Source organism: Lissotriton helveticus, chromosome 3_1 (genome assembly GCF_964261635.1).
Source record: "Lissotriton helveticus chromosome 3_1, aLisHel1.1, whole genome shotgun sequence".
Taxonomy (NCBI): Eukaryota; Metazoa; Chordata; class Amphibia; order Caudata; family Salamandridae; genus Lissotriton; species Lissotriton helveticus.
This window is the reverse complement of record NC_136061.1, coordinates 213,704,225-213,724,765: the sequence shown is the minus strand read 5'-3', so window position 1 is coordinate 213,724,765 and position 20,541 is coordinate 213,704,225. Positions and strand designations below refer to the sequence as shown.

At 46.1% G+C, this 20,541-nt stretch overlaps 1 protein-coding gene across 2 annotated transcripts in view; it reads right to left on the bottom strand.

Moving 5' to 3' along the window:
- Positions 1–20,541, bottom strand: part of AP2B1 (adaptor related protein complex 2 subunit beta 1) — a 662,041-nt gene that overhangs the window by 337,025 nt on the left and 304,475 nt on the right. For both annotated transcript variants that reach the window (XM_078679615.1, XM_078679616.1), the window contains exon 11: positions 10,083–10,248. In XM_078679615.1, coding sequence (XP_078535741.1) covers positions 10,083–10,248 — 166 coding nt within the window. The remainder of the gene's footprint in view (positions 1–10,082; positions 10,249–20,541) is intronic.

Here is a 20,541-nt window from a genome sequence, read left to right as displayed (position 1 = left end):
ACTGTCTGGAGGCAAAGCTTTGGCATTTAGCGTTCTGTGGTGTTGCAAACAGATCTATTCATGGTGTTCCCAATTTCTGAAATATCGTTTCTGCTACCTTCCGATTCAGTTCCCAATCGTGGGAGCTTGAGGTTTGTCTGCTCAGTCTGTCTGCCTCAACATTGTCTTTCCCTAACAGATGCATTGCTTGGATTTCCATATTTCTCTGTATTGCCCATTTCCATAGTTGTTGAGCTAGTTTTGACATGGATGGTGATTGAGTCCAGAATCAATACTGGTTTCTCCAAAGAGATATTTTTGTAAAGCTTGAAACACCATCTTGAATTCCAGGTTGTTGATGTGTTGTACTGCATCCTGTTCCTTCCAGACTCTGTCTGGAAAAAAAATCTTCTCCTGTTCTGGTTCTGGGGATAACTTCTCCATGTTCACCAAGAATCCCAGTTTGTGAAGGGTCTTTATTACTTTCTGAATATCCTGTTTGCATTTGTAGTAGGAGTATGCTCTCACTAACAAATTGCCCAGGTACAGATATACATGGATTCCCATTCTTCTCAAGTGTGATTCTCTTGCAGCCAGACACTTTGTAAACACTCTTGGAGCTGACTTTATTCCAAATGCCAGTACTGTGAACTGACGTCTTCAATTCACCATAAATCAGGCATGAACAAGTAGGCATTTTTTAAGTCTAATGTTGCTGTGTAATCCCCTTTTGGCACCTGTGGTGATCTCTTGTAAAGTTGTCATTTTGAGTTTTTATAAATTTGCTCATGAACCTGAGATCTAGAATTGGTCGTAGCAATCTGTCCACTTTCGGAATCAGGAAATATGTGAAGTAATTTCCTTCGTTGAACACTTGTTTTGGGACATGTTGCATTGCTTGCTTGTCCAGCAATTCCTCTACCTCTCTGCGAAGATGGCTTGTTTCCTCTACGGAATAGACCTTCGTTTTTGGTCCCCTTGTTGGTGGCTGTTAGACCTGTCAGCCTCAGGGTGGTCCTCCACAAAAACTTTGCTTTTAACCTCCACGCATTGCTGTATCATTTTATTGGCCTTAAGACTCTGAGTACTTTACCTTTGCTGACCAGAGCTAAAGTACATGTGCTTGTTCCCTAAACATGTTTGAGATTGGTGTATACGTGATTGGTATATTTAATGTACTTCTAAGTCCCTTGTAAAGTAGTACCCCCTGTACCCAGGGTCTGTGAGTTGAATGCTACTAGTGGGCTGCAGCACTATATATATATATATATCTGAGACTCTGTTTGGCAATCCTCTTCCTCAAAAGAGCTGGTGTCCTTGCTGTTGATACAGCCAGCTTTGTTGCGTCGTGGCAGTCTGGTTGCTACCCTGAAATCCTTGTTGTGATCTTCCAGCCTGGAAGTTTCCTCTGCCCCAAGGCCTTCCTGAAGGAAATGTGCCCCTTCGCATTCCTCACAGAAACTGCAGAGTGCTAAACTGATTTTGCAATCTTGTTGGCCTTTTTCAACTGGTTAAGGTTTTCATCCACTGAGCTTCCAAACAACTGCTCCCTATTGAATGGAGTGTTCAAGATGTTATCTTGGACTTCTGGCTTAAACCCGGAGATTCTCAACCAGGAATGGCATCGGAGTGTGATGCCCATAATCACTTGACAGCTTGATCTATTTGTCCAATGCAGATTTAAGGGAGGTATTGGCGATGTCTTGCCACTTTCTGCTGGATGTGCTTCCATCTTCTGATATTGCTCAGGGAGGTGATTCATGAGGTCACCGATTTCCTCCCAGTGTTAATTGGCATGTCTATTCAGCAGTGCTTTAGAAATCGCAATGCACCACTGGTTGGCAAAACTCCGTTCGAACTTCCATCCCATGAGATCCATTCTCTTACGCTCCTCAAGAGGCGGACCGCCCGGAAATTCCATGAACCATTCCCTAGTTTTTATACCCCTGTTCTATAAGGAATGCACATAGCCTAAGACCCCAATGCAGACAAAATGTCTATCGACCAACTTCATTTTATGGATAGCGCTATGGTGCCAATAAAAATATATTTAAAAATAAATAAATCAAGAGGCGGATTGAAGGTTGATGGAATGCTGGTCCTCTTCCTTGCTGTGGACGTGCTTATGGAATCCCCAGGGACAGTACCCTTAATATAGGCAGGGTCCTTGTAAGAATATTAATATTTTTTGTCAGCCCTTGGAGTCACTGCTCTACAAGTGGTTGGTTCATTGAATGGTTCCTTTCCTTGGTCGAGGACACTAAGGAGCATGGGTAGGACCGGACTACTTGTCTGGCTTGGCACCAGTGTACTAGCAGGAAACATGGTTGCTGCTAGTCTTCCTCCCGCTGCACACCATATCTGCCAGCTGAGTGCATGATCACTTGGTTGTACATTCCAATGCCATTCGGAGGCGAAGGCCTCCACAGACAACTTTCGACTCCTTCCTCAGGTGAGTCTATTTTTAGGCCTTGCCATTGAAGTTCATGACTGTTCGCAGTGAGAACGTTGCTGCTGGAGTAGAAGATCTACTCGAGCGGCAGCAAAGAAGCAGCACCCTCTGGCGTGCTGCATAATGCAGTTCGCACCAATGTTGCAGCATAAAACAAGCTCCCGGTTCTAAAAATCAATGTGAACAGCTAACGTGCCGATTTCTGCCCACTCAAAGAACTCCAACAAACCTCGTGGAGTTTTCATGCAACTCCATGGAATTTCGTGGAGTGAAATTTCGCGAGATCCACCCACCCCTGCTGTCAAGCATGAACAGTGGACAAACTGGGGAGGGGGAGTGCGAGGGAGGATGCCTGGTGACGCATGGAGTTGGATGAGTGACTTCGAGCCCCGGCATGCACGGCCCACAACGTTACTTCTACTGTTGAATAGGAGGTGCTCTGAGGCAGCAAACTTATTTGGGGGACACCTAAGAGCAGGAGGTACCCAATGCCATACCTAGGCAGCTCCGTGCGACTGACCCAAAAGACAAAAGGATAGGGTCTGTCCATGGCACATCAAGATGGAGGTGGAGTCCCACATCTGAAAGTGTTGCGTGGGGAGACCTCTCTAGATTCTATTTCCCCACCTGAGCCGCGGACTGAGGAGGCATTAGGCATCGGATGATAGCTGTGGAAGACTGCCCAGTGGTCAGCCAGACCTAGTGAGAGGAAGGAGGAGATGGTGAGATGCCGGGTTACTCATGATTGGTGGGGGAACTGGTGTGGTCCACTCAGGGCCAGTATCTGTCTCTGTCCATACCCCGGTTCTCAGTTGGGGGCCAGCTGTGAACTTGTGGGGATGGCAGTGAACTCAGCGTGGGGCAACCCCAGGCCAGAAACTGAGAGGGAGGTACTCTGGCCAAAGGGACTGCAGAAGTTATCTTGGTAATTCTCGCCTGCACGAGCAAAGACTGTGATAATAACGGGCCAGAACAGGCAGAAAACAAGTGCAAGTGAAAGGAAGCAGCAAGACGTTGGTTAATGGTCTGACTGACTGAGTGCGTGCCTGGGTGGAGGAGGAGGAGGTGAGAGGCTGGGGTGTTCGTGCCTTGCATGGGGGTGGTCATTGCAGCTCGCTGGGAGCTGGTACCTTTCCCTGCCTCAGTCCCACCCCGTGCAAAAACAAGTTGACATGGCTTGGCAGTTCGGGCTGGACTGTTCCCATGAGGCACAGGGTCAAGGCTGATTTGCATATGGCCATGTCTGAACTGGGGTGGTGTGGTGAGCAAAAAAACGATGGATTTAGGCCCAGATCTCTGTACTGGGGTGAATGTATGACATTGTTCTGCATTCTGTCCATCAACTGTTGTTTTTGCATTTGTCACCCCGAGTGGGACGGGTATGCTCAGACGTGAGTCCCGTGCTCTCCACGCCACTGTAGTCAAGCTATCCTGGCTGAAGACGGCTGATAGCCAGAAACCGGTCCTAGGATGCTTGATTCTGGTCCAGGGAAGACATGGCTTGGCAGTTCGGGCTGGACTGTTCCCATGAGGCACAGGGACAATGCTGATTTGCATATGGCCATGTCTGAACTGGGGTAGTGTGGTGATCAAAAAACGATGGGTTTAGGCCCAGATCTCTGTACTGGGGTGAATGTATGACAGTGTTCTGCATTCTGTCCATCAACTGTTGTTTTTGCACCAGACCCACCCCGTGGCACACCCAGGCGCCAGACTTTTGTCTGGCGGGGTCAGGCAGAGGGGGGCTGGTCCTAGGAGAGGTCAGAGGTTTGTCCCCCGAGGGACGGCTCAAGCCGGTCAACTGAAACCACCCCCGCCGAGTGGAACACAGCTGTGATGGTACGCAACTGATGGTGCAGCGAGGGCCTCACTGTTGGTGTGACAGAGAGATTTCCCTCCATGAGGCACCAGAAGTGACTATGATGACCGAAAAGCTGACAACCCAGCTCCGAGCCCAGGTTTTCTGAGGATGGTCCGCGCCAAAGCAGTAAAATAGCTGTAGCAAGAGACCATCTCCAGTATACAGGAGGACATTGGGAGCCAGGTTCAAAAGCCATTGGCCAGAGCCTGGAGGCTCATACAGTAATGATCTTGATGGCCATCAAGGACACAAAAACAACTTTGATGAATAAATCTGGAAGGTGACCTTGTGCTGGAACCCGAGCGGCAAAGGGATCGGTGCTTCGCTCAGGTGCAGCCCATTAAAAGCTTGGTCTTGCGATCCTTTTTTGCCTTGGGTGCATGATGCCACACTTGTTGCACAACCTCGAGTCATGCCGCAACCCCAAACACCAAAGACACACCTTAAACACCTCAAGTGGGTCTAAAAGGGAACCCTGCCCATTACAATCCCAACTGTTTGAAACTTAACTTTTGTGTTGGATGCATTATGGCACTAAACTGATTATAGAAAATGTAATCCAGATTTGTGAGAAAACTCACTGACAAAATCTGAGGAGAGCAAGTTTTGGATCCAAGATGAAGGGCACAGAAAAAAGATAACTGACATCAGGGCACCGTGGTTGCCACTATATGCGTCCAGTGGTGTTGTTTCTGGTGCCAAGATGGAACCAAGGGTCAAGTGCAGGAAAGTTATGTAAGAACTTTCTACATACAGTCCAGAACCTAGGATATTCAAAAGGTGAGGAATCTGCAGACAGACTTATCCATCACAAATCCTTTTACATAATCAAGGTATGAAAGATCTATTTGCAGGAGATGATGGATTTGAGGAAGAAAACAGGTAGGAAGAGATATAATTTGGTTGACTTGACAATCTGATATCATTGTATGTAGGAATTATGGCTTGATGCTCAGAACAATTTTAATCCTGGAGAATATTGTGTAAGGCGCATTTGAGCATAGTGTCGGCATATCAATAAGTCTTAGTCCTCAAGTGATGTCAACCAGGATTCCTAGCTTTGAGGAAAGGTAATACAAGGCTGAGGTTTGCAATGGATTTGACGGGGAGACACATAATCTTTGACAGGATTACAGACACTGTAAGAGGAGTAGGCATTCTGACTGGAGTCATTTGTCACTAGGATAGTAGAGGGGGTAGTTTGGTAAGGATACTTAATATAGATGGACCATTAGGGAAGAACATAGTATGCCAGTGTTTGCTAAACATAGACGCAAAGTCAGTACAGTTTCTCCCACCCATCTGACACCATAAAATGGGGTTGATGCACTTCTCTAAATCGCCGGATGCAAACTCTGTTCCACCTGAACACACACCTCTAGTGGAAGGGTTTTACATTTCATTAAGAATGTCATTACTGTTTTGTGGAAAATAGAAATGGCGATATTGGAGGGGTTCAGACTGATATGCACATCAACTTGATTGGGATAAAATAGGTTGCCTTGTTTTCTGGAAAGGTCAAATCAGCATGGCCATTTGCTACATGGTTGCTTTCACAAGTGATGGAGATCTATGAACCACCGTTTTAATTGCATTTCAAGAACAATTGTAGTATTGTGTTTATAACAGAATGTTTATTACAGGAGAATTAACTGAGGAATTCTCATAGTTCATTCTCTATGAAATGTTTTCTGTACAATGTTCTTTGCTTGGTTTGTATACCTTTAAAATGGGTTTGTTATGTTACATCTTGAAAGATCAGTTGTGGTCAGTTGTACTGCTGATCTTTAAGAAGGTGGATGCTCAAATAAATACTTCTTAACTACAAATCTGGATTGCCTGGATTATATTTCCTGTTGAACCCCTACTTTAACAATCAAGGCACACACATTCCCTGTTTTCAACTTGAGGGTTGCTTTTCATGCCTAACATGCCGCTTTCAATCCGTACCCATCAGGATGAGTGCTAAAAACAATGCCCCCAAATAAGAGGGACTAAATTGCCTCCTTTTAAATGTCCGGTCCCTTCCTAAACATCAAACAGAGGTATGGGATCTTATTAACACCATGCAGCCTGACATGTTATCTCACCGAGACATGGATGAAACCCCACACAGTTACAGCTATTACTCTAGGGGTCCCCTCAGGCTATAAAATTATTCACTTTGACCGAATTAATAAAACTGGTGGTGGCTTAGCCATCATATATAAGGACGCAATTAATGTAACCATCATAGATCAAAGGTCAAGTCCCTATCTGGAAATAATGATCTTCAAAATCAAAACGGAGGGTCACACCTTCTGGAAAGGCGCTCTGGTATATCGCCCCCCCAGGATCCAAACCTGACTTTGCCCTATCCCTGTTGGAGCTTTTAGCCCCACATTTCAAAGCCAAGGAGGACTTCATCCTCCTTGGAGATTTTAACATACACATGGATAATCCGGCACACCCTGAAACGATCTCACTTAAAACTGATCTGTCTAACTTAGGGTTAAAAGTAATAAATACCGGTGCTACCCACATAGGTGGCCACACCCTAGACTTACTATTTTCCAACTGTACAAAAATACATTGCCTCCCGGCCAAAGAAATCCTCTGGTCCGATCACTTTTTGATAGAGTTTCTCCTTTTGACTGGCCCAACAAAACCCTTGCACAAAAAACTGGCCCGCCAATACTGCGCCGTCAATGGCATAAAATATCAGTGGATAATTTGCGGGATAAATGGATACAACCTATATTTACTGATGATGACACAGCTGACACTGCTTTAGGGAAACTCAACGAATCGCTAAAATCAGCCATCGACATTCTGGCCCCACTAAAACCTCATAAACAATATCTTTCAACCAAGCAAGAAAAATGGTATTCACCTGATCTTAGGAAAGAGAAACAGAAATGCAGACGTCTAGAAAAAGCATGGAGGAAATCAAAAACTGAAGAGAAAAGGATAAATTATCAAAAGGCCCAGTTAACTTATTACAAAAACATAAAGCAAGCTAGAAAGAACTGTCTTTCCTCACAATTAGCAGAGACAGGCAATTGTCCAAGGGAGCTGTTAAAAATACTACAGAGCTTTGTAAAACCCACAGCTAGTGAGAGCCCCGATGAATTCTCCCAAGTACTCTGTAATGAGATCTCTATGTTCTTTGAGGACAAAATCAACCTCATCTATAATGAAATCCTAGCGTCCAACGGTGCTGGAATCACGTTTCCCCTCCCTATAGGTCTGCCAATTCAGAATAAAAATTCTCTACTCTCCTTCCCACTAGTTAGCGATCTTGATCTACCACCCCTTATCAACCATATAAAAACTGGGTCTCCCAACGACTTCCTTCCAGCTAAAATGCTCCCCCCTCTGATCACCCTCCTGGGACCCTCCATACAGTCAGTGATGAACATCTCACTGACGGTAGGTCAAGTCCCATGGGAATGGAAGGTTGCGGTGGTTAACCCAATAAGGAAAAAGTCGGCCTCTCCCTGGACAGACCTCCCTAACCTGCGTCCCATTTCCCTCCTACCACACATAGGGAAGATGACTGAGAAGCATGTTAATACCCACCTATCAAATTATATCGAGGCATCGGATGGCCTGGACCAATCACAATCTGGGTTCACGCCAAACCACAGCACCGAATCAGCCCTCCTAGCAGTGACCAACAACATCAGGATGACACTGGATGATGGGGGGTCTATGATTCTGGTGCTGTTGGACTTATCCGCTGCCTTTGATACGGTGTCTCATGAAGTGCTTCTCGGTCGTCTGAGGGATGTGGGATTGGGGGGCGCAGCTCTGTCCTGGATGGAGAGCTTTCTCTCTGGCCGCTCCCAAGAAGTCAGGCTGGGCTCCCACAAATCCATCTCTAGGGAGCTCACCAGGGGAGTGCCACAGGGCTCATCTCTAAGCCCCACATTATTTAATGTGTACGTGGCCCCCCTGGCCGACTTAGTGAGGTCCTTTGGGTTCACCCCGGTGTCATACGCCGATGACACCCAACTTCTGTTCCCTTTCAAAACCTTTACACCTGCCTTAAAACAATCCTTTGCAGATGGAATGAGGGCAGTATCTGAGTGGATGGCCAAGAACTGCCTTCAATGTAATGTGGGCAAAACAGAAGTACTACTGTTTGGGGATGCGGGGAAACTATGGTCTGATGAGTGGTGGCCTTTAGAACTAGGACCTGTTCCCATTCCGAAACAGACCGTGAAAAACTTGGGGGTGCTATTCGATCAAGCCCTAACATTCAAAGATCATGTTAACCAAGTCGCCGGTACATGTTTCCGGGCCATTGGACTTCTGAGAAGAGTGTTCCCATACCTCCCAGACACACACAGAAAGACCTTAGTTCAGGCATTAGTCATAAGCAGATTGGACTACTGCAATGGCCTTCTCCTTTCAACTAACGAAGGCCAATTTACCAAACTGCAAGTAGTCCAAAATACGGCGGCAAGGCTAGTTCTAAATGTTCCACCTAGAACTCCCTCCCGCCCTCTGCTTACTGAACTACATTGGCTTCCTGTACGGCAGCGCGCCAAGTTTAAAATTCTATGCTCCATCCACAAATGCCTGATAGGCATGGGGCCTAAATACCTGACTAAAACCTTTCAATCCTATGTCCCTGGGCGATCACTACGCTCGAGCAACCTTCAGCTGCTGCAGGTGCCTAGAATAAAAAAATCCAGACAGGGAGGTCGTGCCCTGGCACACACAGGTCCAGTTCTCTGGAACTCTCTCCCCCAGACACTAAAACAAATCACCAATCACCTGTCCTTCCGAAAAACTCTCAAAACCTACCTTTTCACTAATAGTTAAAATACACCTCCCCCACTCAGTCTCCTTTGAGCACGAATCTGTATATCCTATGTTCCTTCACCAGGCAAAAGCGCGGAGATACCCCTTCGGGGGTTTATTCAGGCGCGATATAAGACCATAAATAAATAAAATAAATAAATAAGATAGTTTTTATTTTTACATGTTTTTACATAATGATCACTTTCAGAAACAGTGGAATCCATGGGAAAGCATAAAAGTATGTTTGTGACTAGCTCAGTAAAAGCTCATTTCCATTCAATACGTTCTCCAGGTACCTGGTAGTTGGAATTCATTAAAATAAATATGGGTCCTAAATAACATAATACACATTATTAAAAAAAAGTATAATATTCTTACACATATCAATTACTCACATCTGTTGGTCTAAGTATAGCAGGTTTTTGTCGCTATAAATGAGATAGCTCCAATTAAAACATCTCTGGGCTCCCTTTTCCTTTCGAAAGGGTTGTAGCCGTTAGTGCCACTAGAGTGACACTAGGAGGAGACCCAGATGATGAAGCATGTCACCATTGGTGAGTGATGGGAATTCGCCCTTTTATAGGATTTTTCCTTCTGTAGTCTGCTAGAGATATATAGGTTTGGTCACTACATTGAGGTCTTTTGTAATTCTAAGAGCCCGCCTAGACCCGTGGATATTATTCTGTGTATGTAATATCACTGATGAACATTTTACTAGTGCCATCCATTCTAGAAGTCATCCATCAAAGACCATTTGGACATTTGAAAGGTCTTAAAGACATATCCAGTCAAGCAAACCCATGATAACTACTACTCTAAGATTATATATTAAATTAGTTGAGATTGGTCACCCCTTCTTTCTCAATTCCAGTTTTATAGTATTCTTATCCCTCGCTTTTTACAGGACCAATAATAAGCTGTAAGATAAGTAAGGCGGTCGGGGAACAACATCAATTGCACACAAGAAAACAATAACATTAACAGCAGTCAAACCAATACCTGCGTGCTTTCATCATGAAAGCCCTCGAGGAAGCTCTCAAGGAGCTCATCAGCATTGTCAATTCGTTCAGCATACTCGCCAACAATCCAGATCATGGCGGCTCGGGCATCAGGTTCATCCAGGGAGTCCAAGTTCTCGCATAATGTAGCAATGATGCTCTCATACCTTTGAGAATAAAGGTTAAACTGTGACAGATGCAGGTGAAACATTTACTTTCACAGAGGAGAGGAAGACTGTTTTAATGGCAAGAACATGCCCAAGCCCAAAAGGAAAATGCTACTTACCAGTATGTATCTGTTCTTGGCATGCAGAGCTGCATATTCATATACTTGGGCATAGATCGCCAACTGGTGTTGGGCTCGGATGTTTGCACTTTGTTTTTGTCTTTGGAAGAAGTCTTTGTAGTCACGAGATAGGTTTCTCCTCCCTAGGGTGAGAGTGCGTATGGGCATCGACTTTATCTTCAGATTGTTTTCGCCATAATGGGTTTTGATGAAGTTAGTAAGAATTAGAACAAGCATTTGCAATGCAATAGGTCTCGCATTTACGCGAGTTTGAGCTATTGACAATGCAAATAACAATGCCTTTTATTTTTGTTTCGTTTTAAAAACATAAATAAAAGGGATTGTCATTTTCAATGCCAGTAGCTTATACTCGCGCCACTGCGAGACCTATTGCATTGCAAATGCTTGTTGTTTATGAAGTGTACACATTGGCTACCCCTCCATGGAACAGGGTGCTTACTGTTGCCCTGGGTAAGCATCTTATTCTCCCCCATTCCCCCTTCCTCATGCCTGTCACCATCCATACAGATGCTGCTTCCAGAACATTCTTAATGTATGCAGGATGGGATGTCTAGGTTTGTCCACTTATTGATATTGTATTCTGCACAACTGGTGGTGCAATTTGACTAAATGCCAGTAAAGAAACGTAGACAAAAACGTACGTGCGTTGTGCTTTACAAGGCATGGGAGACAGCGTCGTGCAGGCAATGTTTGTTGTAAGATTCGGGTAATCAACAGTAAAACCCGGCCCACAAGACCATAAAACAAGCCCACAAACAGACAGGCAAGAGAACGGGCACCACCGACCTGTCAGACCAGCTCTCCTGGCACCGCCAGATTGCCCTAGGTCAGTCCCACCCTGTCTCTCACTAGTATCTACTATTTAATCATAAGACGGAGCCCCCATCACCTCGTTTACATTTTATTAACTACATGCAGCACACTTCATTTTCTCCGTGGTGAAGGTGCACTTTAAGTGTGTCAATCAAGCCGGTTACCGCCTGTTTCTTGTGAAACGTGTCGTGTTGACTGACGTTTCCAAATTTAGCGGCCGATTTCCACAAGGAAGAGATAGCACGAGTTTCACAATATGTGAAATAACTTATTTTCACGGCTGTGTGTAACTATTGGATTTGTGTTTTGGCACAGTCTATATTTAATCAGTAAGTTGGCACCTCGGTGCCCTAATAAAAACGAGAACTGGCAACAAATTGCAGTGATCCAAGGAAGTATAACTACGGAATATTTTGCCCTTACTTTAATTCCTGTCTTTGCTACTTTCAAGAAACACAGTTTAGGATTACTTTCCAATTGCAGCCTTTTCTTTAAATCTCCGTATACCTTTGTTGCTTTAATAACAACATTTCTTTGACCTTTTTTAGCAAACTATGCAGATTCCCAGTCCCTTCTTAACTAGTAGCTTCTTGTTTTTAGGTTCTCAAACAACGCTGACGAGTCTTGTAAAGCTGTATAAATTTGGCAATAAAGCAACTGTTAAAAGATGATTGCGTAAGATTGTGTTTCTGCCTGCAAAGAGCCAGGAAGTATCCCCTGGTCTGCCTCCTTGTAGCATGGAGGCGTCTCGTAGCTTCCACTGCCTGCCTAGGATGAATCTGACAACTACTTACAGGACAGTCCGGGAATTCAGCTCATAGCCCGCTGTCAATTGTTGATATTTCAACGGATGTCACTTGGGCTAAATATCAAATCTTCCGGGTCGTATCACAGCCAATCCTCATACTGAACATACTCTGGTAGTTGCTTGGAAGTTATGTCTAAGGAGACCTAGGATTGGAGCGCCGGACTTAAATCTGAAGTGTTGTTCGGCTTTCGAGTCTGCTGCATTTGTTTCCGTTCAAGCAGTCCTTCCGGTAGTCGGAGTGTGCCACCCTCATTTAATAGCGGGCAAGTGTTTCTGTCTGCGGTTTTGGAGAGAAGGGTGTTGGTCCGCGCCAGCAACATACAGGTCTGAGTCTGAACAGTTTTGTCTTCGGGTGGTCAGAGGGAGTGATGCACAGATTCCGGACGCGCTTATTAACAAGCGCGCGGCGGGAGGGTGCTGTGAGATTCCCTTGCCGGAGCATGCAACTACGCGCGCTCCCGCAGGAAAACGCCAAAACGTGAGCGTGTTGCATTGAAAGCAATGCAACGCGTGCACGTCTTTGCAGGAAAAGTTGAAGTGATCTCAAGAGGTCTCTTTCCTATGCAGCGCATTCACGCTGCGTAGGCGTGACCTAAAAAGGATGTCCATGTGTGATGTATCTAAGTAATTATTATAGTACTGGAACCGATAGAGGTATCCGGGAGGTGGGTGGGCATTTATGAATCTGCAGCTCTACATGCCAAAACAGATGCATACTGGTAAGTAGCATTTTCTGTTCGAGGCATATGAGCTGCACATCATATACTTATGCATAGACTGTACAGCAGTTACCTCCTCAGCGGTGGCTACCTGTATCTGTTGCAGTGGTCTGAAAAAGTGTTCTTAGTACAGCCTGGCCCACACTAGCTTGTTATTTTGCCTGCACATCTACACAATAGTGTTTTGTGAAAGTGTGTGTTGTAGAGCAAGTTGCTGCTTTGCAGATGTCATCTAGGGGAATGTTGCCCAAGAATGCCATAGAAACCCCTAGTTTGCGTGTTGAATGAGCTCTGCAATTCCTGCTTTTGAAATGGGATTGCCCTTATGAGGTGGGGAAAAAGCCACAAAGAGTTGTTTAGTCTTTCTAAAGGATTTTGTTCTCTCATTGTAGTTGAGTATTGCTCTTTTAAAGTCTAACGTGTGGAGAGCCCTTTCTGCCATTTAATCTGGTTGAGGGGGAAAAAAACGGGAGTTCAACAGACTGGTTAAGGCGGAAGGCATAGATGACTTCGGGTAAAAATTTAGGGTTAATTCTAAGAACTACTTAGTTATGATGTATCTGCAAAAATGGTTCTTGTATGGTTAATGCCTGGAGTTCAACAACTCTTCTAAGAGATGTGATAGCAACCAGAAAGGCTACTTTCCAAGTGAGGAACTGTACTTCGCATTTATGCAGGGGTTCAAATGGGAGCCCCATGAGTCTAGTAAGGACCACATTTAAGTTCCACCCTGGAGAGGGTGGAACTCTGGGTGGAATTGTTCTTTTAAGTCCTTCCATAAATGCTTTAATAGCGGGTCCTCGAAATAAAGACAAATGTCTGTTTTGGAGATAAGCTGCTATTGCAGTGAGATGTAGTCTGATAGATGTATATGCTAGGTTACATTGTTGTAGGTGCAAGAGATAACAGATAATGTTCTGAATCGAAGCATCTAGTGGATCAATTTTGTTATTTGTGCAATAAATCACAAATTGTTTCTACTTTGCTGCATAGCATGCTCTGGTGGTAGGAGGTCTAGCTTATTTAATGATGTTCATGCAGTCTGGCGGGAGATTGAGGTAGCCAAACTCTCAGACTTCAGGAGCCAGATTGCAAGGTTGAGTTGGTTGGGATCTGGATGCCTGCTCTCTCCATTGTTCGAAGTAAGAAGTTTGGGTGAGAGGCTTAGCTTTTGATGTAGAACTACTGATAGTTCCGAGAGGGTTGTGAACCATGGTTGTCGGAGCAACCAGGATCATTGTGAGGGAATGCTGTTTGAGTTTCCGAACCCCTAACGGAATGAGTGGGAGAGGCGGAAAAGCGTAAGCAAATTTGCCTGACCAGTTCATCCATAGTGCATTGCCTTTGGACAATGGGTGTGGATGCCTGGATGCGAAGCTTGGGCATTTTGCGTTTAGGTGTGTGGCGAACAGATCTATTTCTGGGTGTCCCCATATGTGAACGAACGGAAGAAGAACTTGAGGATGTAGTTCCCATTCGTGGACTTGCTGTCTTGATGACTGAGCAGATCTACAATTTGATTGTGTACTCCTGGTAGGTGTTACGCAAGGAGATATATGTTTTGTTGAATGGCCCATCTCCATATGCTTTGAGCTAGGTGTGAAAGCTGCAGAGAGTATGTCCCCCTGTTTTTTTACGTAGTACATAGCTGTCATGTTGTCTGTATGGACCAAGACAGCTTTGTCTCCGAGATGGAGTTGAAAGGATTTTAATGCTAGAAAAATTGCCAACAATTCCAGGTAATGTCTGTGTAGTTGTTTTTGCTGAGGCGGCCAGATGATCTGAATTATATGATTCTGAAGATGAGCTCCCCAGCCCGTGAGTGATGGGTCTGTTATCACTATCTCTGGAACCGGGTCGAGGAACAGCCGCCCTTTGGAAAGGTTTCGCGTATTCCATCACTGCAGAGAGCGATGGGTGCGGCTGTCCACCAACACCAGATCGGTTAGCTGACCTTGAGCCTGGTTCCACTGACGTACAAAACACTCCTGTAAGGGACGCATTTGGAGTCTTGCATAAGAGACAATGAGAATGCAAGAGACCATCATCCCGATTAGCTGCATGAACACTCGAGCTGGCAAAGAGTGTTGAGGTTGAAATTTTGTTATCAGAGCTTGCATAATGCTTATCCTGACTGGGGTGGGGTATGCTAGAGCTTTTGAAGTCTCTATTGTAGCTCCTAGGTATTGTGTGCTGGACGGTTGGAGGTGGGATTTGGTGAGGTTCACTGTGAATCCCAAATCGTGAAGCAGCTGGATTGTTTTGTGTATGTTGCACACAGCTGCTGTGTGAGTTGGCTTTTATGAGCCAGTCGTCCAGATAAGGGAACACGTGAATATGCGGTCTTCTTAAGTGAGCCATCACTACTGCAAGGCACTTGGTGAAGGCTCTGGGTGCTGTAGTCACCCTGAATGGGAGGAGTTTGAATTGGTAGAGTTGTCTGTCTGCCACGAATCTGAGACATTTCCTGTGAGCGGGGTGAATGGGAATATGAAAATAAGCGTCCTTAAAATCCATAGTGGAGAGGAAGTTGCCTTGCTGAAGCAGTGGAAGCACCTGTTGGAGAGTGACCATGTGGAAGTGATCCGACTGAATGTAGAGGTTCAGCGGTCTGAGGCCCAGTATTGGTCTGAGAGAGCCGCCCTTTTTTGGGATTAGGAAATAGAGGGAGTAAACCCCTGTGACTTGATGAGACAAGGGGCCAGGTTCTATTGCATGTTTTTGTAATAGCGAGAGAATCTCTTGCTTGAGAAGAGTCAGATGTTCCGAAGACATTGGATGTTGTCTGGGAGGGATATTGGGGGGAGTAGAGGTGAGTTCCAGGCAATAACCATACTGGATAATCTGTCTTACCCACTTGTCTGTTGTGATGGAATCCCAGACAGGTAGAAACTGTGTGAGATGTCCTTGGACAGGAGTGGAATGATATGGGGGAAGTGAAGGGAAGTCACTGCTTGGTGGTGGGGGATTTGCGGGTGTTGCCACTACAATGTCTTCCCTTACCGCTGTTGTCCCTGTACCCTCCTCGAAAATATCCTTTGGAGGAGGTAGTTTGATTGAGACTTTTGTATGAGGTAGAGGGATGCCAGTGGTTTGGAGCCGTCCCTGTAAAAGTAGCGACCAAATGACCCTCTAGAAGAAGGTAATTGCAAGGCCCCCGTGGACTTGGCAGTCTCAGTATCCTTTTTCATCTGTTCTAGAAACTTATTGACGCTGGGTCCCAAAGAGGAGCTCTTGGTCAAAAGGCTGATTAGGAATAGTGGATTGCACTTCTTGCTTGAATCCTGAGATGCGAAGCCAAGCGTGCCTGCGTAATAAAACACTGGTATTAATAGCAGAGAAGCAGTATCGGCTGTGTCGAGGGCGCATTTGATAGATGTATTAGTTATTAACTTACACTCCTGTAAAAGGTCGTTAGCTTTGCTTTATATTGGTCAGGGAGATGTTGCATAAGCTTTTCAAGCTCATCATAGTGAGCCCTGTCATATCTGGCCAACAAAGCTTGGGCATTGGCAATCTGCCGATGATTTCCCGCTTGTGACTCAATACATTTACCAGATGCGTCTATTAGCTTTGATTCCTTATCAGGTAGAGGTGCGTCACTTGTGCTTTGTAAGTTAACCCTTTTGCATGCGTAAAGACACTACATGAGAATCTGAAGGGACTTGACCTCTGATGTAGATTGCATCATTGGGAGCAGCCTTATATTTTTTGTCCACCCTGGTGTTGAGGATCCTGGCTCTGATAGGGTCTTTAAACACTACTGGTGCATGTTTAAGAATGCCTTTTAGCATTCGCAGGGTGTGTGTAGTTTTTTGTAAGGGTGCAAATGTTTCTAGTAAGAAGGATTCTTCTAATGGATCAGAGTGTAGTTGCACCCCACGGTATTGTGCAGCCCTATTAATTAGTTGCGCAATCCCAATGTTATTGTCAGGCAGTGCTGGTCGAGAGGGATAGACGTCCGGGTCATTGTGTAGATCTGGATCAGCATTATAGTCATCCCATCGATCTGTATCCTGTGGGATTGTATGTGTGTCATGTGATAAAGTGGCTCTTTATATATTGGACTAGAATGAAGTACAGTATGTATATAGTCCACCAACCCCAGAGGTATAACAGAGGTTAAAGTCAGAACTGACCTTACTCTCCAAAGTGGTAGCTTGGTCGAGCAGTAAGGTAGTACCAGAGGACAGTGTAAAGCATTTGTTGTACACACTCAGTCAGCAAAAGGTTTCACACACTCAAGAACTGAACTCCAGGCCAATTGTTGTTAAATCCTCAGATATAGTTGTTTTATTTTTAGAACCAACAGTTTTAAAAATATACTTTTCAAGTTATGAGTACTCATGTAAATACTTTGCAAAGGATCAATAAAGTTTGTGCACACAATAATTAAAGGATAGATAGTAAGCAACACAGTTCTGAAACACACTCTAGCATTGAGCTCAATGGGTTTTTCACAGATAAGTACAGTTGATTACTTTATGGATTACTTTGGTAGTTCCAGGACCAGATCTTAGATTCAGTCCTGGGGCCTAAGCTGAAACCAGATTAGAATAAACGTTTTAGTTACTGTGATGAATTTTCATGAATATAAAGCTGTTTTAAAAGTTCACACTTTTCAATGTAAATCTGACAATGTTATTCAATAGGAAGAAATTCAGGTTGCAGGTAAAGTATGATCGCGTTACTTTGGTAACCCAGCACTGGTCTCCTAGGGCCAGCACTGGGGGCTAAACTCAAATCAGGTAGATAATTGTGTTTTAGTATTTCGTACGATTTTTAAAGAATATTTGCAGTTTCCAAAAGTAGACACTTAGAAGAAATTTCATAGAAAAGCAGACAATGGGTTCCTATGGAGAAAATACAGATTACTAGTAAACCCGCGAGGGATTACTTTTACAGTTCAGTACTGGGCTGAAAGGTACAGTACTGGCTTCTCCCCTGATCACAGGTGAGTACTTTGGATTTCGGACTTCAGCTGATTTTTTAATAGGAATATTTTCAGTTTTCAAAACTTCACACTTAGAAAATTTTCAAGTCAAAATGGGTCAATGTTATCCAATGGCAGGTAAGTGAGTTACCGGTTTCCAGGTGAGTACTTGGTTGGTGAAGTTAAGGTTCTGGGTATAGACTCAGGTGTCCCCCAGGGTCAGGTGAGTACAGTTAGTTCAGTCCCAGCGGCACAGGGGCGGCCGGGTGCAGAGGTAGGTAGGCCCAATCATATCCATTGAGGGTAAGGGGGCCTTCGGTTGGTGGCTGCTGGCTAGCAGGCCACGTGGCTCTGGGAGCTGGGCTCCTGATCACTTGCTCAGGGCAAGGGGGGAAGTAGGATAGGACAAAGGGGTCACAGCCAGCGGCACTCGGGCGGCTGGGTGCAGGGTGCTTTTGAGCCGTCCAGCGCTCAATGTTATCCAATGAGGATCTTGAAGAGGGAACAAAGGCTGCAGGCTCGGGGACGGAGACTCCCCAGGGGCGACCAGCAATTCGAGAGGTCATTTGGGATGCTGGAGCACAGGTAGGTACCCCACAGGTAGGTACCCCACAGGGCGGCACATGGGGTCGCGGGGCGCTGGGGTGTCTTTGGGGGTCGGAAAAGCATACCCTCGGTTGGTCGCGGTTGGGGTGGACCCTGGTTCTGAGTCTGCAGGCGTCGTCTGGTTCGTCGAGGAGGGTCTTTGGGCACTGGACTTTGGGTCCCAGTCGCCGGGGGGACGTCCTCGTGGTCTTGGTTCGGGTTGGCCCGGCCAGGGCTCGGCTAGTGCAGAGTGGGCTGGTCCGGAGCTTCCTGGTGAGCACCAGGTGGGTTGTTGCAGCAGAGCCTCTGCTGATTGGAGTCCCAATCTTCGAGAGGGTCAAGGCAGGCAGGTCCTCTGGGTGTCCCAAGGTTGCTGTCCGCGGAGGTCACTGGGATTAGGCAGGAGCACGTTCCGGGATCAACAGGCCGGTAGGGCTGGGGCCTAGTCAGTTGTGGTTGTCCTGTTAGCAGCTGCGCGACGGGTCTTCTTCTTCTTGATATTCTTTCTTCTTTTTGATATCGGGATCTGAGGAAGTAGGGTTCAGGGAGCCCCTAAAAACTAAATTTAGGGGCGTTACAGGTAGGGCAAGGACAGGGACTAATGGGTCCCTGTCCTGGGGTGAGTACACCCCCTAGCCTGCTCCTCTCCTGTGGGAGGGGGGCAGGAGCCTAGCTGGGATTGGGTAGGGCTCCCCATCTACAAGATGGCCGGGGCCCGGGGTCGTGCTTCACCTCGCCTCCCCCACCTGAGGGGTGGGGTTGGCACAGGCTGGCACACCCCCCTTCCTGACGTAGTTTTTCCCACCAGTCTTCCCGCCAGAGTGGGGATCAGGACGGTTGGGGGCTGGTTGCTGGGTACAGCAAATGGTCTGGAGAAGCTCACAGAGGCGTTATGCCTTTGAAGCTTCCTCCTGCCCATCCTGGGGGAGGAGACCTAGCACCTCGTCCAAGATGTGCATTGTTGCAGGCCCAGGAGAGCGGGGCTCTCCTATCCAGTGGTCCAGCAACATATCTGCTGAGTGGCAGCCTCTGCAGCCACTCAGCCAGACATGGATTGTAGGTTAGGTGTTCAGGGGGGCATCTCTAAGATGCCCTCTGGTGCACTTTACATTAAATCTCACACTGGCATCAGTGTGGGTTTAGTGTGCTGAGAAGTTTGGTACCAAACTTGTCAGTCTTTAGTGTAGCCATTAGGGTGCTGTGGAGTTCGTCATGACAACCTCCCAGCACCATATACTCTTAATGGCATCACTGCACTTACAGTGCCCAGGAATGGACCTGGGTACTGTAGGGGCACAGGGCTCATGCACCTGTGTCCGCACCACTGGCATAGGGCACCCAGTTAGAGGGGTGACTGATGTATGCCACAGCAGTGGGTCTGTGGGCATGGCACACAGGGATGTGTGCCATGTCGACTCTTTGTTTAGTTCTGTACCTAGGCACTCACCCTGCAAAGGCAGTGTGGGTACCAAGGTACAGGGCCCCCAAGAGTGGCACAATAAGTGCTGCAGCCTTAGGGGTCTTCTCTGGTCACCATGCCCTGGGTACCTAGGGGACTATTTACTAGGGGCTGAAAGGTGGCCAGAGATGCCAAATGGGTTTTGTTTCAACACAGTTTTTAGGGAAGGAACACAGGCCCTGTGTACCTGGTTGGCAGGAGCCCAGGGCACAGTCAGTGAAAGCACATCAGCAGTTCAGAAAAAAGTGGAGGCATACCAATGCAAGAAAGATGGCACTTTCTCATATGTCATCACCCCAATCTGCATCTGTAATCCTATCCCCACCTATGTCAACATCTTCATCCCCCTGAGGTTGAGGTGAAAAAGTATGTTGAGGGGAGAGTGCTGGAGAAATTAGCAGGTTGGATCAGGTGAAGGAGGGGAGGAAGGTGGAGAAGTGTTACTGCCTATCTCCTTCCGTTTGGTGCGTATTTCAGAGTCTTCTGAATACTCCAGTTTCCTCTCTTTAAAAGGTTTAGTGGTACCATGACTGCTTACTGGGTCAATGTATAAAGTATTTTGCTTTGGATCCGAAGGATCAGGCACAGACTTTTGTTTGAGAACACAGACCTTGTTCAGCGCCGAAGATTTAGGGGCAGAATGTAATTTCGGCTTGGTGTCCGAAGCTTTCTGTGGGGTCTTGGACTCTTTAACTTTGGGCATAGGAGCTTCCGGCTCAGAGATCTTTTTCGGTTCCAAAGTCTTCGAAATGTGTTTTGGCTCCGAAGGTTTGTCTCTTTGACTGTTTCGATACCGAAGGCTTCGGCGCCGAGGCTGTTTTCGGTGCCGACGAAGA